Here is a 24,487-nt window from a genome sequence, read left to right on the forward strand (position 1 = left end):
TTACACATTCCGGCAGGCACGTGCCCCCATTTTACACATTCCGGCAGACAGGTGTCCCTATTTTACACATTAAGGCAGGCAAGAGTCCCCATTTTACACATTGCAGCAGGCACATGCCCCCATTTTACACAGTACGGCAGGCACGTGCCCCCATTTTACACATTACGGCAGACTGCGTCCCCATTTTACACATTCCGGCAGGCAAGTGTCCCCATTTTACACATTCCGGCAGGCAAGTGTCCCCATTTTACACATTGCGGCAGGAAAGTGTCCCCATTTTACACATTGCGGCAGGAAAGTGTCCCCATTTTACACATTGCGGCAGGCACGTGCCCCCATTTTACACATTACGGCAGACTGCGTCCCCATTTTACACATTCCGGCAGGCAAGTGTCCCCATTTTACACATTTCGGCAGGAAAGTGTCCCCATTTTACACATTCCGGCAGGCAAGTGTCCCAGTTTTACACATTCCGGCAGGCAAGTGTCCCCATTTTACACATTCCGGCAGACAGGTGTCCCTATTTTACACATTAAGGCAGGCAAGAGTCCCCATTTTACACATTCCGGCAGACAGGTGTCCCTATTTTACACATTAAGGCAGGCAAGAGTCCCCATTTTACACATTCCGGCAGGCAAGTGTCCCCATTTTACACATTGCGGCAGGCACGTGCCCCCATTTTACACATTATGGCAGATTGCGTCCCCATTTTACACATTCCGGCAGGCACGTGCCCACATTTTACACATTCCGGCAGGCACGTGCCCCCATTTTACACATTCCGGCAGACAGGTGTCCCTATTTTACACATTAAGGCAGGCAAGAGTCCCCATTTTACACATTGCAGCAGGCACATGCCCCCATTTTACACAGTACGGCAGGCACGTGCCCCCATTTTACACATTACGGCAGACTGCGTCCCCATTTTACACATTCCGGCAGGCAAGTGTCCCCATTTTACACATTCCGGCAGGCAAGTGTCCCCATTTTACACATTGCGGCAGGAAAGTGTCCCCATTTTACACATTGCGGCAGGAAAGTGTCCCCATTTTACACATTGCGGCAGGCACGTGCCCCCATTTTACACATTACGGCAGACTGCGTCCCCATTTTACACATTCCGGCAGGCAAGTGTCCCCATTTTACACATTTCGGCAGGAAAGTGTCCCCATTTTACACATTCCGGCAGGCAAGTGTCCCAGTTTTACACATTCCGGCAGGCAAGTGTCCCCATTTTACACATTCCGGCAGACAGGTGTCCCTATTTTACACATTAAGGCAGGCAAGAGTCCCCATTTTACACATTCCGGCAGACAGGTGTCCCTATTTTACACATTAAGGCAGGCAAGAGTCCCCATTTTACACATTCCGGCAGGCAAGTGTCCCCATTTTACACATTGCGGCAGGCACGTGCCCCCATTTTACACATTATGGCAGATTGCGTCCCCATTTTACACATTCCGGCAGGCAAGTGTCCCCATTTTACACATTTCGGCAGGAAAGTGTCCCCATTTTACACATTCCGGCAGGCAAGTGTCCCAGTTTTACACATTCCGGCAGGCAAGTGTCCCCATTTTACACATTCCGGCAGACAGGTGTCCCTATTTTACACATTAAGGCAGGCAAGAGTCCCCATTTTACACATTCCGGCAGACAGGTGTCCCTATTTTACACATTAAGGCAGGCAAGAGTCCCCATTTTACACATTCCGGCAGGCACGTGCCCCCATTTTACACATTCCGGCAGACAGGTGTCCCTATTTTACACATTAAGGCAGGCAAGAGTCCCCATTTTACACATTCCGGCAGACTGCGTCCCCATTTTACACAGTATGGCAGGCAAGAGTCCCCATTTTACACATTGCAGCAGGCACGTGCCCCCATTTTACACAGTACGGCAGGCACGTGCCCCCATTTTACACATTACGGCAGACTGCGTCTCCATTTTACACATTCCGGCAGGCAAGTGTCCCCATTTTACACATTCCGGCAGGCACGTGCCCCCATTTTACACATTCCGGCAGGCACGTGCCCCCATTTTACACATTCCGGCAGACAGGTGTCCCTATTTTACACATTCCGGCAGACAGGTGTCCCTATTTTACATATTGCGGCAGACAAGAGTCCCCATTTTACACATTCCGGCTGGCACGTGCCCCCATTTTACACATTCCGGCAGACAGGTGTCCCTATTTTACACATTAAGGCAGGCAAGAGTCCCCATTTTACACATTGCAGCAGGCACGTGCCCCCATTTTACACAGTACGGCAGGCACGTGCCCCCATTTTACACATTACGGCAGAATGCGTCCCCATTTTACACATTCCGGCAGGCAAGTGTCCCCATTTTACACATTCCGGCAGGCACGTGTCCCCATTTTACACATTCCGGCAGGCAAGTGTCCCTATTTTACACATTAAGGCAGGCACGTGCCCCCATTTTACACATTCCGGCAGGTGGCGGGGGGAGGGAGAGAGAGAGAGAGAGAGAGAGAGAGAGAGAGGAAGAGGGGCTGACTTACATTTGAAGCGGTTCTTCCCGCTCTTCAGCCGCCTCTCCCTAGTCTGCGCGGCGCCGCCGCCGGCCGGCTTGGCTCCCCCTTCTCCCTCCTCCCGAGTGCCCAGCTCGGGGGGCGGGGTTTCACGGAATGACGTGATTGCGTCGTGACGTCACGACGCAATCGCGTCATTCCGCGAAACCCCACCCCCCGAGCTGTGCACTCGGGAGGACAGGGGAGGGGGGTTCAAAGTCCTTAAGAAGTGCCGCGGCGGGCGCCCCGTGCGGTTGCACGGCTCGCCCGCCGCAAGAAGCGGCACTGTACATACATATGCCTGTTTGTGGCAAATGTGTCTGGTTACTTCATTCTGAAAGCAAACACATGAGTTGTATGGTAGATCAGACATACTCCACCATAAAAACACATTGTAATCCATAATGTGTTGCCTTATAGTGTCTCAAACAAAAACATAGTAATGTTTTTGTATGTATTTGGCAATATTAGGTCAAACACACATGTGAAAATGATGAAAACAACCTTACTATTTGCCACGCTTACACATAAGTTTCTGTTGCAGCATCTTCACACAATGTGCTACTGTATGGCTGAAGTGGACATACATATCTTTACTGGATGTGGACAAGGCCATTTTGCTAGGATTCCATTTCATGTGTTACTGACTTCGGTAAGATTTGCAGATTATGATGGGTTTTGACTTAATGCGTTTAAGTAAATGGATTATTAAGATCTGACATTTATTTAATTTATTTCAGTTTGTTATTCACAATCAAGATGAGGGGAGTGTGGTTGGCGTCTTGGAGGTGTGTCCAAAATTTGGAGTGGGGGGACCGAACATACTGTCGATAATCTTCGTGGCGGGGTAGCCTGCTGTGGTTGGCCCTGGACATCAGACTTTGGTTTTTTTGCTGCAACATGTTTTATTTTGTGGTGTGTTACAGAAGTCCGCCTTCTGCTGCTCAAGACTTCTTTTGATGGACCTACAGTAGTATTGAAAGTGACATTTTGTTATGGTCATTCCTTTACAAACATAACCTATACTACAATGGACACTTCACCTGCTTCCGGTGCGTCATCATCATCAGATATCATGGGAGTGACTGTAGGACGACCAGTACTGCTTTTTTCCCAACACTGTAAATCAAGAAACAAATAACATAACTCATGTATTCATGCTATTGTTGATACATCCACCCATTATGCTTATAAACATGAAATCTTTAAAAAAATGTTTTTTTTTTATGACTCAAAACATAAGGACCTTAAACCAAAAAAAACACAACATAAAACAAAAAACATTGTCCAATAGCCATATGCACTATGGAAAGTGCAACACAGGGAATCATGTACAGGACACAGACATAGGACACAATTACAAATACATACACTAACAAGCCAAAACACACACATCTTAATTTTGTAATGAAAGGAAAAAAAATTACAGATGCAATATAGAGATTGCTCTGTGATGTGGCACTCCAAACACACATTACTACAATATGAGCCAACCAAACCCCCTCCCCCCCCAAAAAAAAAACCAAAAAAAAAACAAATAGTAAGGTACTAAGTCTGCAGTGTTGTGTCAGGGTACAAATACAGACTCAAACTGAACAAACAAATAGTGGGTTTGTGTAAAACAATATTACATTCAGTACTAATGAAATTACACATGTAACTGTCTTCAAAGCCACTTTGCACTACTCCAGCCTCTAACATGACAACCAGGGCCGGCGCCACCACTAGGCAGCTTTAGGCATTTGCCTATGGGCGCTGGCCACTGGGGGGCGGCGGTGCACACTGCTGATGAAAGTGCGTCTTTCATATCCTTAGCTCAGCTGAGCTCTTCGTTTAGAGAGAGACTGAGGAGAAGGGATGCCGTGGCCGCCCAGCTGTTATCAGCCGCCACGGCACTGATGTCAGTCAGTGTAACACCTAACATGGGTAAGTGTAACATGGGTAGCACTGTCTGACTGCTCTTGTCTGCAATCCCCTCTCCCCTCCCTCTGCAATAGAACACAGCATTTTCCCACCCCGCATCACAACAGCACCCTGTTAATGTGGAAATCCTCATGTCACCTGGCGTCACTCCTCCCGCGATTGCATCTAGCATTTTACCCGCCCCTGCCTCCCGTGATTGCATGCTGAATATTACCAGCGCCCCCTCCCCTCCCCTCCCGTGAGTGTCTGCCGCATATTAATCACACACAATCCCCCCGATTGTCTCCTGCATGTTATGCGACCCCCCCCCCGGAATTCCCTCCGGCATAGTACGCCCCACCCCCGATTGTCTCCTGAGTCTCGCATGATCCGCTCCCTCTCTCGCAGTTGCCTCCTGCATATTACCCGCCCCCCCTCCTGCAAATGCCTCCCCCAAATGCCTCCCCTCCCGCAAATGCATCCCCCAAATGCCTCCCCCTCCCGCAAATGCCTCCCCTCCCGCAAATGCCTCCCACGAATGCCTCTCACGATTGGCTTCGGCATATTACCCACACCCCCTCCAATGCATCCCGTACATATAAAACCCCCATGATTGCCATATCATCCTGCATTTTAGACCGCCTCCCCTCGCGATTACACCCCCACCCTGCGATCACATACCCCACATATATTCTCCCCCCCCCCCCCCCCCCATGCTACATTCAAAAAACGTCTCCTTTCAAATGTCTTCATATTCCAGTCACACCAACTATCATTAGAATTGGGCAAAAAGTTAACTGTATTTAGATGCAGGATACATAACTGTAACAACTGACAGTACTATTAAGCCACATGGGAGGTACTTTAACCCCCAAAAAATGTCCGCATGCACATTTGATAAAACAGTTTGACAATATTGATTTTTTTTTTATTTTTTATAAAAAATAGCTCCAAACAAATATTACTGGATAAGTATGCTACCCCTAATCCCTTACCTCCCTAACCCTCCTTACCTGCAGCCTGACCCTACACAGCCTAAGCCTAACCCACCCTCCCTACAGCTTAGCCCTGTCTATCCCCCGCTCCCTAACTCTCCCCAGTGGTGCCTAACCCTCCCTCCCCGAAGTCTAACCCTAACACTCCCCAGTGGTGCCTAACCCCCCCTCCGCACAGCCTAAACCTAACCCTCTTTCTCCTGCAGCCTATCAGTAACCCTCCCCCTGCACCCCCTCCCTATCCCTAATCCTTCCCAGAAACCTTTAAGCACAAAAATAAGTCTATTTTTTTAGCATCACCTATCTTATAGTACAGACATAGGGGGTAATTCAGACCTGATTGCTAGGCTGCGTTTTCTCACAGCCTGCGATCAGGTCTAAACTGCGCATCCGTATGCACCACAATGCGCAGGCACGTCGCATGGGTACAAAGCGGATCGCCGCTCAGTGATGTGTTTGTGCAAAGGAGTCATTCACACAGGCGATCGCAGGGAGATTGACAGGAAGAGGGCGTTTGTGGGTGTCAACTGACCGTTTTCTGGGAGTGGTTAGAAAAACGCAGGCGTGTCCAAGCGTTTGCAGGGTGGGTGTCTGACGTCAATTCCGGGCCCGACCAGTATGAAGGGATCACAGCGGCTGAGTAAGTCCTGGGCTGCACAAGATCTGTTTGTACCGCCTGGCTGTACATGAGATCGCACACTTCCACAGCGAAAATACATTTCCCTTGTAGGTGGCGACTATCTAATCACAACAATGCAAAAATCGCCTGCTAGCAATCAGGTCTGAATTACCCCCATAGGCAGCCATTGGCACTAGTGCCACAAGTGCACGAAGATACTGTGAGTGGCACCCATATAGTCTATCCTGCTCCTACTATAAAGCAAGATGCAATGCTCTCCCCCCCACCCCCCCACCACCCCGCTCCACCTCCTTCCCTCATAGAGGGCGGAGTGTACTAATTTCCGCATGCTGCTTGCAATATTTTCACATTATTAGTGCTGCAGTGTTCTAAAGCTGGGCATACACTATACAATCATCTGGCAGATAATCTATGGTTGGAATGAAAACCCTGCAATGAATGAGAGCAACAGACAATCGGCCATTTGCTTTCAAACACTGGAAAATGGACGATAACTGAGTTTATGCAAATTGGTTAAATCATGGACAGGTTTTGTCCATTTTCCGGTGTTTGGTAGCAAATGGTCGATTATTAGTTGCTCTCATCCATTACCAGATTTTCATTCCAACCACAGATAATCTGACAGATAATTGTATAGTGTATGCCTAGTTTAACTCACCGGCTTCCTTATCGCCGGTATGTACTAAGATTTGTCTGCCTGCGCTTCCATTGCAGTCATTGACTTCTTTGCAGTTTGAACACTCTGCTAGTATCTTAAGCAGTTTGTGGATTAGGATAATAATGTATCATTCCAATGTTGCTAGCATGCTGCCAGTACTGTGTGGTTAAAATCAATTAAAGGTTTGTTACTTTGTTATAACTCAAGAGCCATTAGACTGATACATTAGTATTCTAATCCACAAACTGGTTCAGCATACGTGTTCTTTTGATGCATGTAACTGTTTCTGAATTGAGTGCCAATATAGCAATTCATAAATACAGCACTGTCCTGATACTATACCCTTTAACTGCCCTGGTGCCCTCCAAGATATTTTTACACCACATACAAGCTTTCCAAAGACGGCGGCACTCTCTGGACTATATGGGGGAGATTCAAATGTTTGAAAAGTCGGTTGGTTGTCTGTTTTTTCCTGTCTATTAGATAGGAAAATACAGATTCCCAACTGACTTTTCAAACATTTGAATCTCCCCCATAGTGAAAGTCAAAGACACTAAGGTCTGTTCACCATTTCGGTCCACTGGACCTTCATCAAGAACCCGATTTCTTGATTAAGGTCCAGCAGACCGAAACGGTGAACAGACCTTAGTGTCTTTGACTTTCATTTATACAGTCCCAAGAGTGCTGCCGTCTTTGGAAAGCTTATATATATATATATATATATAGAGAGAGAGAGAGAGAGAGAGAGAGAGAGAGAGAGATGTAGCCATGCTCATCTATGTCACGATGCGTGCTATACTGCGACTGGCTGCAGCAGTGTGGTGCAGTCACAAGTGTGGCGCGTTTGCATTATGCCGCGATGCATGCGTACGCATCGCGGCATAGATGAGCATCGCTACATCAGTATATGAGCAGCTGGGGGGAGAGTATCGGGGGAGGCAGGGGCAGTATTGTGTAGCTTTGCCTAGGGTGCCTAGAAACCTTGCACCGGCCCTGATGACAACCACTGTTTTGGAAACATTGCACATGGATAACTGAAATAAAAAACATAGTCAAACTTTAAAACTGTAAAATGTGCAAAAGTAAAACATTATTGCTGGACAATTCAATGACACACCAAGTCCAAGCTACACACGGAAAATGTACTGAAAAAAAAACACATGACAAACAATAAAGTAATATGTTACATTGGCTTTTGTAGAAAACATTACCAAAAACAATGGAGGTCATTCCGAGTTGTTCGCTCGCAAGCGGATTTTAGCAGATTTGCTCATGCTAAGCCGCCGCCTACTGGGAGTGAATCTTAGCATCTTAAAATTGCGAACGATGTATTCGCAATATTGCGATTACACACCTCGTAGCAGTTTCTGAGTAGCTCCAGACTTACTCGGCATCTGCGATCATTTCACTGCTTGTCGTTCCTGGTTTGACGTCACAAACACACCCAGCGTTCGCCCAGACACTCCTCCGTTTCTCCGGCCACTCCTGCGTTTTTTCCGGAAACGGTAGCGTTTTTTTCCCACACGCCCATAAAACGGCCTGTTTCCGCCCAGTAACACCCATTTCCTGTCAATCACATTACGATCGCCAGAACGATGAAAAAGCCGTGAGTAAAATTACTAAGTGCATAGCAAATTTACTTGGCGCAGTCGCAGTGCGAACATTGCGCATGCGCATTAAGCGGAAAATCGCTGCGATGCGAAGATTTTTACCGAGCGAACAACTCAGAATGAGGGCCAATGTATTTGCTTATGCACACTTGAAGATGGGAGTAATATGTAACGTCACACATTTAAAAAAAAAAAAAAAAAGCCAGAAGTAATGTCATAGAATCAGGGCCGGTGCAAGGTTTCTCAGCACCCTAGGCAAATAGTCAGCACCCCCCCCCCCCCCCCCTCCACCCCCCTGCCAAAATACAGAGCCCTCAGGTAAAATTTAGGGATAGGATATTAGGGTTGTTTTAGCAGTTTGTGTTAAGGCAGAGGATCCCAAACGTGGTGCTCAAGGCACCCCAACAGTCCAGGTTTTAGGTATATCCATGGCACAGCACAGATGGTTAAATCAAATTGACTAAGGTGCTAATCAAGTCACCTGTGGCCACGCATGGATACATTTAAAACGTGTGTGTGTGTGCAGGCCTTCAGTGTAGTTTACCACCCCTCATACACATTTTGCACCACAATAGTGGGACCCCTTATACTGTCTAGTACTGGTGCCCCTTTCACATTATACCACACACTTTGAGCCAAAAATCACATTATACCACACAGTATGAGCCGAAAATCACATTATACCACACGGTATGAGCCGAGCCGAAAATCACATTATAGCACACGGTATGAGCCGAAAATCACATTATAGCACACGGTATGAGCCGAAAATCACATTATAGCACACGGTAGGAGGCGAAATTCACATTATAGCACACGGTATGAGGCGAAATTCACATTATAGCACATAGAATGAGCCGATATTCACACTATAGCGCATGGTATGAGCCAAAATTCACATTATACCACACAGCATGAGCCGAAAATCACATTATAGCACACGGTATGAGCCGAAAATCACATTATAGCACACGGTATGAGCCGAAAATCACATTATAGCACACTGTATGAGCCGAAAATCACATTATAGCACACGGTATGAGCCGAAAATCACATTATAGCACACGGTATGAGGCGAAATTCACATTATAGCACACGGTATGAGGCGAAATTCACATTATAGCACATAGAATGAGCCGATATTCACACTATAGCGCATGGTATGAGCCAAAATTCACATTATACCACACAGCATGAGCTGAAAATCACATTATAGCACATGGTATGAGCCGAAATTCACATTAGAACACACGGTATGAGCCAAAATTCACATTAGAGCACACAGTATGAGCCGAAAATCACATTAGAGCACACAGTATGAGCCGAAATTCACATTAGAGCACACAGTATGAGCCGAAATTCACATTATGCCACATGGAATGAGCCGAAATTCACATTATGCCACACACATATCTACATACTCACAGCCACATACAGTATACACACACGCATATATAATATATTTACACACACAGCCACATTTACACACATACACTGTCCCTACCCTGACACTCTCCTCCATCAGTTACCCTCTGCTCACCAGTTGCCGGGTAGCCGGGGGTATCAGCATACGGAAGCCAGGCAGCTGTGCTGTGGAGCGGGAGCCGGCCACCGGAGTTGTTGTCAAAGAAAGAGAAAGCCGGGCAGCGGAGCTGTCAGGGGGGCAGGAGCCGGAGCCTTGGCGTAATCATGCTGCATGCGGCAGCCGAACCTTGCAGCCGCACTTGTCAGGGCTCAGGGACGGGTGCCGGGCACTGTACTATTTCAAATCTGCCGCGGACCGGCAGCCAATCAGGAGCTGATGCTACTGATTGGCTGCCGGTCTGCGGCAGATTTGAAATAGTAGCGCCGCGGTCAGCTTGCTGCGGCGGGGGACAGTGTTCGAAGAAGTGCCGGTATACCAAACCATAGTATACCGGCCCACTTCAGGCACTGTAATATATATATATATATATATATATATATAGATAGATAGATAGATAGATAGATAGAACAGAATTGATACTGCGGCAGTCGGAGTCGTTTAAAAAGAGCAAAGTGTAGTAAAAAAAAATGTACATCACATAGTCCAACGTTTTGGGGTGTCTAACCCCTTTTTCACACCTTGACAAAGGGGTTAGGCACCCCGAAATGTTGGACTATGTTATGTACATTTTTTTGACTACACTTTGCTCGTTTTAAACGACTCCGAGTGCCGCAGTATCAATTCAATATACTATCTTCCTCACTGAGGGCACCGGGGCCAATCAACATCTAAAACGGAGTGCTGGACTGATTGTAAAATATATATATATATATATATATATATATATATATATATGTTCTAGTGGTAATTCGGTTGCGCCTTCAGTGTTCAGAAATGATTCATCAAGGAATCCTTAAATAGTAATATGATATGCGTACCAGATAAGAAATGATCAACTGCTTTGTACAGGGTGTCTTTACATCGGGGGTTCCCCTTGTGCGTGTTTCTTTTCCTCTTACTCGTCCGTGTCCATTTGAGGATTATATACGTAAAAGATGTAGAGCAATGTATCAGTCATGTGCTCTTCAAAAGTGACTATTGTGCTGAGTTTGTGCAAAAATGCTGAAAAGGTGACTAAGTGCAAAAAGTGCTTGAGTGCTTGAATTTATATTCACGTAAAAAGACCCATATAGGTAATGTGCTAAAATACCATTTGTTAAGGGTGCAACACCGATCTACAGTGTTAAAAAAGAAGGAGTAATATTCCTATTAAAAAGATGCACTCACGTTTGACACTGTACAGTAATGGAATTTTTCCTTGTCAGTCATCCATCAACATGGGGTGCCTTAAAATTAGGGAATACTCCCATATAGGAAAAAAGCTTCTGATAGTGTAATTACGTTTTTATGAAGTTTAATGCAATTTACAAAAAAATACAGAACATAAGGATGGACTCGTACATAATAAATAGATATAAAAAGCTTATCTGTAATGTCATCTCCGGAGAGCGGGGTGACGGTGATATGCCCAACGCGTTTCGTCCCTTTTTATATGTTGGGGACTTCCTCAGGGGTCAAGGTTGTAGCGCTACTTGCACCCTTTATTACATATATATATATATAAAATATGGAATACATATATATTGGCACTTAGGATGCCAAAATACCGTCAGCGGCATCCCAGAGATTAAAATCCTGACACTTACTAATTAAGTAAACTAACCCTGATCCCTTACCTACCCCCCACCCCCAAACCCTAATACACCTTTCCAGCAGCCTGACCCTAATTGTCCCCCCTCCCCCCCCCAGCTTACTCCTAACCCTAACCACCCCCTTCCTGCAGCCTAAACCTCCCCAGGTGTGCCTAACCCTCCCCCCACAGCCTACACCTAACCTAAACTATACGTCCCACACGGCGGTCACGGTTTAATAAGGTATGGCTCAATCCCGGCTGTACGGAGGACACAGGTGCAGGCCAGGGAGAGCAGACACTGGACGCTGCCAGGAAGCGATTGGCCGTCCCGCCCTGCACTGCTACTCACTTCTCGGCAGCATGATTGAGGATGAGTTGCGACTCGAGGTGAGGACAGGCGGAGGGAGGCGGGCAGAGGTGGGGATGGCCGAAGCCCTCTCCACGTCGGGTGAAGGTACCGCCGAACCCCCCCCTGCCCCCGCCCCGCTCGAGCAGCTTTGTTGTCTCCGGCGCAAGAGGGAGAGGGATAGCTTACCTGACACTGAGTCAGTGGGTAGCGGTTGCCTGACATTTTTTTTTTTTTTTTTTTTGCTGCACCCAGCGCCGCCTTTCATGTGATGCCGCCCATAGGCAGCTGCCTAAAGCTGCCTAATGGTGGCGCCGGCCCTGCATAGAATGTTAAGTCAAATACACATGCTCACCATTCTTCCTGGGCCGATCGGAATCCCGGACATGGGTTGCAGACACTACTTCTGGAGGTATTAAACTCCGCATGGGCTCCTCATAGTCCAGATATCTTGCAATATAGGGCTGGCCTCCACCGGTTTTTCGAGCCGACTTCGCCTCCTTGGCCATTTTGGACTTGACACGTCGCTTTATGTCATAGTACCGTTTGCGGCACTTGTCCTCCGTCCGCTTGACCACCCCCTCACTATTGACAGCAGCAACAACTTTCGCCCACAACACCGTTTTCTTCCGTGTTGGCACCTTGGCAGACTCAGGCCCAAATAGCTGCCGCTGATACTTCATCAGCTCCCGCACCAATGCCACATTTTCTGCATAACTAAACTTGACATTCCGCCCAGTCTTAGTAGTGGTGTGTGGCTGCGGAGCTCTCTGACTGTCACTATCACTGTCACTTGAGGCTGCTGCAGCAACCTCACTCACCTCCTCCACCTCACTAACCTCACTCTCACTCACCTCCTCCACCTGACCAACCTCCTCCCCATCACTCACACCCTCCACCTCAGCCACCTCACCCACCTCTGAGTCACACATAATTGTGTGTCTAAACACTTAACACAGAAAAAAGAAACAACACACTCCTCCACTACCACTGCACAACTCACACACACACACACACACACACACACACACACACACACACACACACACACACACTGACAAGGGACTATAAAGAAAAAAAACTTGGACAAAAAATGAGACAAAACCAAAAAAAACAAGACTACAAGAATGACAAGACTACTTTCAAACACAATACTACACTCAGAAATCGCAAACAACACTCCTCACCAAACCAAAAACTCACCAACCTCCACAGCACAACCTCCCTCCTCAACACTAACTAAACCCACGAGGTGCGGACGGTTTGGGGCGTATTTATATGGTTGCGCACAGACACTCCTACATCTGAAACACAACCAATCACAAACGGGGATGAAAAACGAAACTAAAAGTCAAAATGCGGCCGTGGTTGAAAAATAACCCTGCCGCGTTTAACATAGAAAAAAACTGAAAATACTACAAAAACACGTACGCAAACGACAATGACGGCCGTAAATGTGCCAAAGAAAAAACGACTGGCATCGACATCGGAAAACACGTTAACCATAAAGTCGACTGCTTAGTAACTGCTTAGTAACTTGGCGTATATAGGGGTATATGCAATTAGCGGCGAATCGCGGCAATTTTTCGGCCGTTTTTTAATTCGACACAATTCGACCGTCGAATTCCGGCAAGTGGGTGCCGAAATTCAACATATTCAATAAAAAACGGATTCGACAGTCCCGCTGTCGAAAAACGGCCGATTTGACGGATTTTGATCAGTTTTTTGAAAAACGGGGAAAAACGGTAAAAAAAACGAAAAAAAATGGCGTGGGGTTCCCCCTCCAAAGCATAACCAGCCTCGGGCTCTTCGAGCCGGTCCTGGTTCTAAAAATCCGGGGGGAAAACTGACAGGGGATCCCCCGTATTTTTAAAACCAGCACCGGGCTCTGCGCCTGGTGCTGGTGCAAAAAATACGGGGGACAAAAAGAGTAGGGGTCCCCCGTATTTTTTACACCAGCATCGGGCTCCACTAGCTGGACAGATAATGCCACAGCCGGGGGTCACTTTTATACAGCGCCCTGCGGCCGTGGCATTAAATATCCAACTAGTCACCCCTGGCCGGGGTACCCTGGGGGAGTGGGGACCCCTTCAATCAAGGGGTCCCCCCACAGCCACCCAAGGGCCAGGGGTGAAGCCCGAGGCTGTCCCCCCCATCCGCAGCCCTTGGTGTTCTTTTTTTTTTTTGTTGCCAAGTACGTGGATTATAATCTGGACACTGGATCAGGTGAGTATAATTTTATTCACAGGTACACGTGGATTCTACTTGAACAAGTGGACAGAGGTCGGCGTGTGAACATAGGTAAGTATGTGTGTGTCGACATGTGTGTAATAAAGTTTTACTATCACGGTGTGCGTGTCCTGTTTTTATTTGGGTATTTTTTTCCCAGTAGAACTACAGGTACCAGTGGGCCCGTTTTTCTCCCGCATGCTGGTACTTGTGGTTCTCCAAGTATCAGCTTGCGGGGGAGGCTTGCTGGGACTTGTAGTACTACTGGAAAAAACAATATTCTTACACTTTTCTCAAGGCTATCAGCCCCACATCCGCAGCCCTTGGATGGGGGGGGACAGCCTCGGGCTTCACCCCTGGCCCTTGGGTGGCTGGGGGGGGCCTTGATTGAAGGGGTCCCCACTCCCCCAGGGTACCCCGGCCAGGGGTGACTAGTTGGATATTTAATGCCACGGCCGCAGGGCGCTGTATAAAAGTGACCCCCGGCTGTGGCATAATCTGTCCAGCTAGTGGAGCCCGATGCTGGTGTAAAAAATACGGGGGACCCCTACTCTTTTTGTCCCCCGTATTTTTTGCACCAGCACCAGGCGCAGAGCCCGGTGCTGGTTTTAAAAATACGGGGGATCCCCTGTCAGTTTTTCCCCCGGATTTTTAGAACCAGGACCGGCTCGAAGAGCCCGAGGCTGGTTATGCTTAGGAGGGGGGACCCCACGCCATTTTTTTTCGGGTTTTTACCATTCCATTTAAAAAAATATATATATATATTTTTAAAAATATATAAATAATACTTGTGCCTCCAAAATAGACAAACCAAGTACCTAATCCCTTCTAATATAAATAGATATGCTATTACCAATAAAAAAAACACCAAAAAAAACATGTTTTAAATTTTTTTTATTAGATTCCGCCACCAAAGTGTGGCGGATTAAAAATGACGAATTTACTGTCTAAAAGCACTGTTGTCGAATTTCCAAACTTCAATTGAATATACTTTTGGCGAATTGCTGCATTTGTACCATTGCAGAAATGTCGAATTTGACAAATGTCGAATTTCAAAAAGTCGAATTTTGAAAGTCTGTTTTTTTGACGGAAAGTACTGAATTGCATAATCGAATTTTTTTTTTTTGGGCGAAAAAGTCCCGTTTTTCGACAATTTCGGGAATTCGACCGCAATTGCATATACCCCATAGTTTCAAAAAGTTGCATGAAAATGCACCCGATACAAAACGAGTTAAAAACACTACACAAACTGACTCAAACACGAATATTAGTAAATATAGGCCTTGGTCGGGTTCAAACACTTTTGCAAAATTCTACAAGTTTGATACCCTGGCTGAGGAGGACCTCATGTTTGCTCAATCGGTGGTGCAGAGTCATCCGCACTCTCCCGCCTGTTTGGGAGCTTTGGTATAATCCCCATGGTCCTTATCGAGTCCCCAGCATCCTCTAGGACGTAAGAGAAAATAAGATTTTAAACCTACCGGTAAATCTTTTTCTCCTAGTCCGTAGAGGATGCTGGGCGCCCGTCACAGTGCGGACAACATTCTGCAAGACTTGTATATAGTTATTTGCTTGCATAAGGGTTATGTTACAGTTTTGTTCAGTCTTTGACTGATGCTGGTCTGTTTCATGCTGTTGACTGGTTCGTATATTCCAGGTTATACGGTGTGGATGGTGTGGGCTGGTGTGAATATTGCCCTTGGATTAACAAAATCCTTTCCTCGTATTGTCCGTCTCCTCTGGGCACAATTTCTCTAACTGAGGTCTGGAGGAGGGGCATAGAGGGAGGAGCCAGTGCACACCCATTGTAAAGTTTTCTTTATAGTGCCCATGTCTCCTGCGGAGCCCGTCTATTCCCCATGGTCCTTACGGAGTCCCCAGCATCCTCTATGGACTAGGAGAAAAGATTTACCGGTAGGTTTAAAATCTTATTGTTCTCTTTTTTTTTTACTATTTCATACTGGACTACGAGCGAAGCGAGCCATGCTAGGGGACATGGTGCACTAATTGGGGTTCCCAGTCACTCTACGAAGAAAACGGCACAAATAAAACCCCTCATGTCGACCTTTTGACCTGTCGACCCAGCACATGTCGACCTAGAAACCCTGTCGACATTCCAACCCTGTCGACCTAGTGACTGTCAACCTACAGAGGTCGACCTAAACATTGTCGACCTAGACACTATCGATCTAATGATCCACACCCATACCGAAATGCCCCCACAGTGCCTGCCAGATATGCCCCCAGTGCCAGATATGCCCCCAGTGCCAGATATGCCCCTAGTGCCAGATACATATATGCCCCAGTGCCAAATATGCCCCCACAGTGCCTGCCAGATATGCCCCCGTGCCAGATATGCCCCCCAGTGCCACATACAGAAATGCCCCCACAGTGCCTGCCAGAAATGCCCCCGTGCCAGATATGCCCCAGGTGCCCCACATAAAGAAATGCCCCCACAGTGCCTGCCAGAAATGCCCTCAGTGCCAGATATGCCCCCATTGCCAGATACTGAAATGCCCCCACAGTACATGCCAGATATGCCCTCAAACCCCAGTGCCAGATATGCCCCCAGTTCCAGATAAAGAAATGCCTGCACAGTGCCTGCCAGATATGCACCCAGTGCCAGATACATATATGCCAACAGTGCCAGATATGCCCCCAGTGCCAGATACAGAAATGTCCCCACAGTGCCTTCCAGATATGCCCCCAGTGCCAGATATGCCCCCAGTTCCAGATAAAGAAATGCCTGCACAGTGCCTGCCAGATATGCACCCAGTGCCAGATACATATATGCCAACAGTGCCAGATATGCCCCCAGTGCCAGATACAGAAATGTCCCCACAGTGCCTTCCAGATATGCCCCCAGTGCCAGATATGCCCCCAGTGTCAGATACATATATGTCCCCAGTGCCAGAAATGCCCCCACAGTCAGTGGCGTAAGTTCATCCCAGTTGCCCGGAGGCAAGATAAATATTGGTGCCCCCCTATTTCCTATATTAAGATAAATATGTGTGTGTGTGTGTGTGTGTGTGTGTGTGTGTGTGTGTGTGTGTGTGTGTGTGTGTGTGTGTGTGTTATGGAGTGTTCTGAAATAAAATTATATACTGTATTTATACATTTAATTGTCTTTTATTTTAAATCACACATTTCTTAGCAGTCATTCCCAGGATTAGAACCCATGACCTGTTACACTAACAGCAGACACCTTACTGATGGAGTTATTTGCTCCTTTACGGGAAGTATGAGAATTCTAACTATATGAAGTTACGTGTAATTGTCAGAGAAGTATCTTCATATAGTTAAAATTCTCATATTTCCTATACAGGAGCAAACCGCTTCATCAGTAAGGTGTCTGCTTTATCCGTAAGGTGCCGCATCCAGTGTAATAGGTTGTGGTTTGTAATCCTGGGTGTGACACTTGTAAAATGTGTATATTCAGTATAATAAAGAGGGTGTGATGTGTAAGGTGCAGGGACCAGTGAGGAAGTCACCCACTGAAAAGACAGCGGCAGCTATCAATTAACTTTAATTCAATGGTGTCACAGAATGGGAGGAGAGGTGCCCCCCCTTCAGAGTAGGAGCCCGGCGGCAGATGACTCCGTTGCCTCCCAGAGTTCTGCCTCTGCCCACAGTGCCTTCCAGATATGCCCCCAGTGCCAGATACATATATGTCCCCAGTGCCAGATATGCCCACACAGTGCCTGCCAGACATGCCCCCCAGTGCCAGATATGCCCCCATTGCCAGATACAGAATTGCCCTCTCAGTGCCTGCCAGATATTCCCCCAGTGCCAGATACAGAATTGCCCTCTCAGTGCCTGCCAGATATTCCCCCAGTGCCAGGTACACATGTCCTCACAGCCCCGGGCCCCCTTCTCACAAAACACACAATCACAGACAGAAACATACAACATACTTACCTTTACAAATCCTTCCTCTCTGCTCTCTCCCCCACGCTGTCTGCTGCTGCCAGCCTCCTCCTGTCCCTAGCTCCGCGGCTCCTCTTCACCCGACGCGGTGTTACGTCATGACGTCACGCTGCGTCGCATCTGAATAAAATAAACTTTATTAAAAAGAACAGCAAGCAGCAGCTTGCTGTGATCGGCGGCGGCCCGGCGGGATATGAAGGGGCAGCCGGCCAGCCGTGATCAGTGTCACCGGTGGCAGAATAGCCACGGCTGGCTGTGTGTGCAGCCCAGGCCCTCCGCTCTGTCAGAGTGGCCAGACCCGGGACAACTGTACACAGGGCACCCCCTTGATGGTGGCCCTGATTACCAGTGCGGCTACTTGGGGTCCTGTGCACCCGCGTGGGGACACAATACGATCGTCGGCAGGGATGATGTGGCTTCCGGGAGCTGGAAGTGTGGGGATCTAGTGGCCTGCAGCGCTCCTGTGTGTCTGCGGCATGGAGGCGGCCATGTTGGAGATCAAGTGTGCACCAATGACCTATGGGACCTATAAATATGCTGGGAATTTTGCATTTTGTGCCAGTGCTCTGTTGTAGATACTCTGTACCCCAGCTCTGTGCTCCTGCAGATTATATCTGTGCATTTCCAGTTGTTTGGTCCTATCTCCGCTCTCAGTGATTGCCCGCCGTCTCCCGCTGCAAGGATTTCGCTGGGTCTCCAGCGCGCGGTCATGGTCACCCGCTCTCCTACCAGGTGCCTTCAGATACCGTAGGATTCCCGCTGTGGTTCTCTCGCTTCAGCCTGTGCTCTTCATTCACGTCTTCGCATCATCCAGCAACCAGTCCTCACAGTCCTTCATTCCCATCTTCGCATCATCCAGCAACCAGTCCTCACAGTCCTTTATTCCCGTCTTCGCATCATCCAGCAACCAGTCCTCACAGTCCTTCATTCACGTCTTTGCATCATCCAGCAACCAGTCCTCACAGTCCTTCATTCACATCCTCACACCGTCCAGCAACCAGTCTTCACAAGTTCCACACCCACATCTTTATATTATCCGCAACACAATCTTCTCAGTTCTTCAGCTTCGCCTTCATATCACTCAACAACTCAATACCACGATTCTTCAGCCACGTCTTGTACCAACTAAGGATATTCATCACTCTTCTTCAGTTTCGGCCTCACATCATTCAGTGACTTCTTTTCCGGCAGCTTTCCAATCCAGAACTGTTTAGTCTCCATCTTCGTACAAGTCTCATTCTGATCTGTTATCTTTAATAAATATATGAGAAGGAATTATCTTCGTCCTCCTTGTTTCCAGCACTCTGGGGCATCTGCTCCTTCGGTTGGTCAAAGTCCAACGGATCCACAGAAACACCCCATTGTGACACCGGCTACACAGGACGGCACTTTCATAACTGGGCAACACTGGAAGGTTCTTAAACAAAGGTCCCAGCACCGCAAAGTCCTGGCTTTATAAATCCTCAGAATAACCATCACATTAAAAATAATAAAATAATACACAATTACCATAAATTACAAAAAAAGTATTAAAAATACATATAAAAAAAACATATGGAAGTTGACAGATGCCAAAGGAGTTAAGGTGCATACACACTAGTGATGTGCACCGGACATTTTTCGGGGTTTGGTTTTAAATTCGGTTCCGCGGCTGTGTTTTGGATTCGGACGCGTTTTGGCAAAACCTCCCTGAAAATTTTTTGTCGGATTCGGGTGTGTTTTGGATTCGGGTGTTTTTTACAAAAAACCCTCAAAAACAGCTTAAATCATAGAATTTGGGGGTCATTTTGATCCCATAGTATTATTAACCTCAATAACCATAATTTCCACTCATTTTCAGTCTATTCTGAACACCTCACAATATTATTTTTAGTCCTAAAATTTGCACCGAGGTCGCTGGATGGCTAAGCTAAGCGACACAAGTGGCCGGCACAAACACCTGGCCCATCTAGGAGTGGCACTGCAGTGTCAGGCAGGATGGCACTTCAAAAAAATAGTCCCCAAACAGCACATGATGCAAAGAAAAAAAGAGGCGCACCAAGGTCGCTGTGTGACTAAGCTAAGCGACACAAGTGGCCGACACAAACACCTGGCCCATCTAGGAGTGGTACTGCAGTGTCAGACAGGATGGCACTTCAAAAAAATAGTCCCCAAACAGCACATGATGCAAAGAAAAAAAGAGGCGCACCAAGGTCGCTGTGTGACTAAGCTAAGCGACACAAGTGGCCGACACAAACACCTGGCCCATCTAGGAGTGGCACTGCAGTGTCAGACAGGATGGCAGATTTAAAAAATAGTCCCCAAACAGCACATGATGCAAAGAAAAAAAGAGGTGCAATGAGGTAGCTGTGTGACTAAGCTAAGCGACCCAAGTGGCCGACACAAACACCTGGCCCATCTAGGAGTGGCACTGCAGTTTTCTAGCGAGAGGATGAGTGCTTCCATCCTAATGTGAATCTGAACCACTAGCCATGAACATAGGCCAAGGCCTCAGCCGTTCCTTGCCACTCCGTGTCGTAAATGGCATATTGGCAAGTTTACGCTTCTCATCAGACGCTTTTAATTTTGATTTTTGGGTCATTTAACTGAACTTTTGTTTTTTGGATTTTACATGCTCTCTACTATGACATTGGGCATCGGCCTTGGCAGACGACGTTGATGGCATTTCATCGTCTCGGCCATGACTAGTGGCAGCAGCTTCAGCACTAGGTGGAAGTGGATCTTGATCTTTCCCTATTTTAACCTACACATTTTTGTTCTCCATTTTTTAATGTGTGGAATTATATGCCAGTATCAATAGCAATGGCCTACTACTATATATACTGCGCACAACTGAAATGCACCACATGTATGAATGGATAGTATACTTGACGACACAGAGGTAGGTAGAGCAGTAGCCTTCCGTACCGTACTGCTATATATACTGGTGGTCACTGTCAGCAAACTGCAAAACTAAAATGCACCACAGGTATAGAATCTAGATGGATAGTATACTTGACGACACAGAGGTAGGTAGAGCAGTGGCCTTCCGTACCGTACTGCTATATATACTGGTGGTCACTGTCAGCAAACTGCAAAACTAAAATGCACCACAGGTATAGAATCTAGATGGATAGTATACTTGACGACACAGAGGTAGGTAGAGCAGTGGCCTTCCGTACCGTACTGCTATATATACTGGTGGTCACTGTCAGCAAAACTCTGCACTGTACTCCTCCTATATAATACTGCTGGTCCCCAGTCCCCACAATAAAGCAGTGTGAGCACAGATATATGCAGCACACCAAGCACAGATATGGAGTGTTTTTCAGGCAGACAACGTATACTGGTGGTCACTGGTCAGCAAAACTCTGTACTGTACTCCTCCTATATAATATACTGGTGGTCCCCAGTCCCCACAATAAAGCAGTGTGAGCACAGATATATGCAGCACACTGAGCACAGATATGGAGTGTTTTTCAGGCAGACAACGTATACTGGTGGTCACTGTCAGCAAAACTCTGCACTGTACTCCTCCTATATAATACTGCTGGTCCCCAGTCCCCACAATAAAGCAGTGTGAGCACAGATATATGCAGCACACTGAGCACAGACATGGAGTGTTTTTCAGGCAGACAACGTATACTGGTGGTCACTGTCAGCAAAACTCTGTACTGTACTCCTCCTATATAATATACTGGTGGTCCCCAGTCCCCACAATAAAGCAGTGTGAGCACAGATATATGCAGCACACTGAGCACAGATATGGAGTGTTTTTCAGGCAGACAACGTATACTGGTGGTCACTGTCAGCAAAACTCTGCACTGTACTCCTCCTATATAATACAGCTGCTCCCCAGTCCCCACAATTAAGCAGTGTGAGCACAGATATATGCAGCACACTGAGCACAGATATGGAGTGTTTTTCAGGCAGACAACGTATACTGGTGGTCACTGTCAGCAAAACTCTGCACTGTACTCCTCCTATATAATACAGCTGCTCCCCAGTCCCCACAATTAAGCAGTGTGAGCACAGATATATGCAGCACACTGAGCACAGATATGGAGTGTTTTTCAGGCAGACAACGTATACTGGTGGTCACTGTCAGCAAAACTCTGCACTGTACTCCTCCTATATAATACAGCTGCTCCCCAGTCCCCACAATTAAGGAATAAGCACAAATATTTTTGCATCAAGATTAATAAACGGAGAGGATGCCAGCCACGTCCTCTCCCTAACATTTCCAATGCACGAGTGAAAATGGCGGCGACGCGCGGCTGCTTATATAGAATCCGAATCTTGCGAGAATCCGACAGCGGGATGATGACATTCGGGCGCACTCGGGTTAACCGAGCCATACGGGAGAATTCGAGTATGCCTCGGACCCGTGTAAAATGGGTGAAGTTCGGGGGGGTTCGGTTTCCGAGGAACCGAACCCGCTCATCACTAATACACACTGAGCGCTTTCCGCTCCCTGCCCAGCGATGTCAGCGGGGGTGAGTGGCTTTCCATAGCAGGACGCTATGACCTGCTCTCAGCTCCAAATCACCCAGTGTGTATTAGAGATGTGCGGGTTCGGTTTTACTCGTGGGCTCGAAATGGCACCTTATTGAATCACGGATGTCATGCGTTTTGGATAGCCAATAAACAAAACCCGAAATACCCGAGTAAAACCGAACCCACTCATCTCTAGTGTGTATGGGCCTTTAGGGTAAAAGCATTTGAGCTCGAATTCACCGTTTAGTCCCCTGGGTCCAAGGGTGCCCAAACGATGAATCCACCTCATTTCTGCCTGACATAGCCATCTCTCAACATCTCTTGTTCTCCATTTTGGAAGGATTAATTGGATCCCACAAAAAGATTTTAAAAAACACTCTTTTGAACTGTGTATTTTTTTTAAAATTTGACGAAACTGTATGAGTGTCTAAACCTTTACAGATGTTATAGATGTGCTCAGCCCATCTAACCCTAGCACGGGTGTAGTATGGTTTGCCGGCGGTCAGGGTCCCGGCGACCAGCATACCAGCGGTGAATCCCGACCGCCGGCATACTGACAGCTGGGCGAGCACAAGTGAGCCCCTTGCGGGCACGGTGGCGCGCGTAGCTATCTATTCTCCCTCTAGAGGGGTCGTGGACCCCCAAGAGGGAGAAAAGATGTCGGTATGCCAGCAGTCGGGATTCCGAAGTCGGTATGGTGGTCGCCAGGAGCCCAGCCGCCGGCAACCTGAAGACCACCCCCCTAGCACATCTTCCCATTTTTCCAACATAGAATAACTATAATAAATAATATAATATAAATATATATACAGTTGTGCTCATAAGTTTACATACCCTAGCAGAATTTGTGATTTTCTGGCCGTTTGTCAGAGAATATGAATGATAACTCACAAACTTTTCTTTCACTCATGGTTAGTGGTTGGGTGAAGCCATTTATTGTCAAACAACTGTGTTTACTCTTTTTAAATCATAATGACAACAGAAACTACCCAAATGACCCTGATCAAAAGTTTACATACCCCAGTTAATGCTGTGTATTGCCCCCTTTAACATCAATGACAGCTTGAAGTCTTTTGTGGTAGTTGTGGATGAGGCTCTTTATTTTCTCAAATGATAAAGCTGCCCATTCTTCTTGGCAAAAAGCCTCCAGTTCCTGTAAATTCTTGGGCTGTCTTGCATGAACTGCACGTTTGAGATCTCCACAGAGTGGCTCAATGATATTGAGTTCAGGAGACTGAGATGGCCACTCCAGAACCTTAACTTTATTTTAGAGATGTGCACCGAAAATTTTTCGGGTTTTGTGTTTTGGTTTTGGATTCGGTTCCGCGGCCGTATTTTGGATTCGGACGCGTTTTGGCAAAACCTCCCTTAAAATTTTTTGTCGGATTCGGGTGTGTTTTGGATTCCGGTGTTTTTTTTTCAAAAACCCCTCAAAAACAGCTTAAATCATAGAATTTGGGGGTAATTTTAATCCTATAGTATTATTAACCTCAATAACCATAATTTTCACTCATTTCCAGTCTATTCTGAACACCTCACACCTCACAATATTATTTTTAGTCCTAAAATTTGCACTGAGGTCGCTGGATGACTAAGCTAAGCGACCCAAGTGGCCGTCACAAACACCTGGCCCATCTAGGAGTGGCACTGCAGTGTCAGACAGGATGGCACTTAAAAAAATTGGCCCCAAACAGCATATGATGCAAAGATAAATAAGAAAAAAAAAAAAAGAGGTTCAAGATGGAATTTTCGTTGGGCCCTCCCACCCACCCTTATGTTGTATAAACAGAACATGCACACTTTAACAAACCCATCATTTCAGCTATAGGGTCTGCCACACAACTGGTGCTGAAATAACTGGTTGGTTTGTGCCCCCACCAAAAAAAAAGCAATCAATCTCTCCTTGCTCAAACTGGCTCTACAGAGGCAAGATGTCGACCTCATCATCATCCTCCAATTCCTCTCCAATTCCTCACCGCTTTCACTGTGTACATCCCCCTCCTCACAGAGTATTTA

The 24,487-nt window shown here is 46.9% G+C and overlaps 1 protein-coding gene across 1 annotated transcript in view; it reads right to left on the reverse strand.

Annotated features, from left to right (window-relative positions):
* The window catches only part of LTBR (lymphotoxin beta receptor), a 218,580-nt gene that overhangs the window by 95,858 nt on the left and 98,235 nt on the right, over positions 1-24,487 (reverse strand). The window contains exon 2 of the mRNA XM_063962419.1: positions 3,574-3,649. Coding sequence (XP_063818489.1) covers positions 3,574-3,597 — 24 coding nt within the window. The 5' untranslated portion in view covers positions 3,598-3,649. The remainder of the gene's footprint in view (positions 1-3,573; positions 3,650-24,487) is intronic.

This window comes from Pseudophryne corroboree, chromosome 3, assembly GCF_028390025.1.
Source record: "Pseudophryne corroboree isolate aPseCor3 chromosome 3, aPseCor3.hap2, whole genome shotgun sequence".
In the NCBI taxonomy this organism is placed as follows: Eukaryota; Metazoa; Chordata; class Amphibia; order Anura; family Myobatrachidae; genus Pseudophryne; species Pseudophryne corroboree.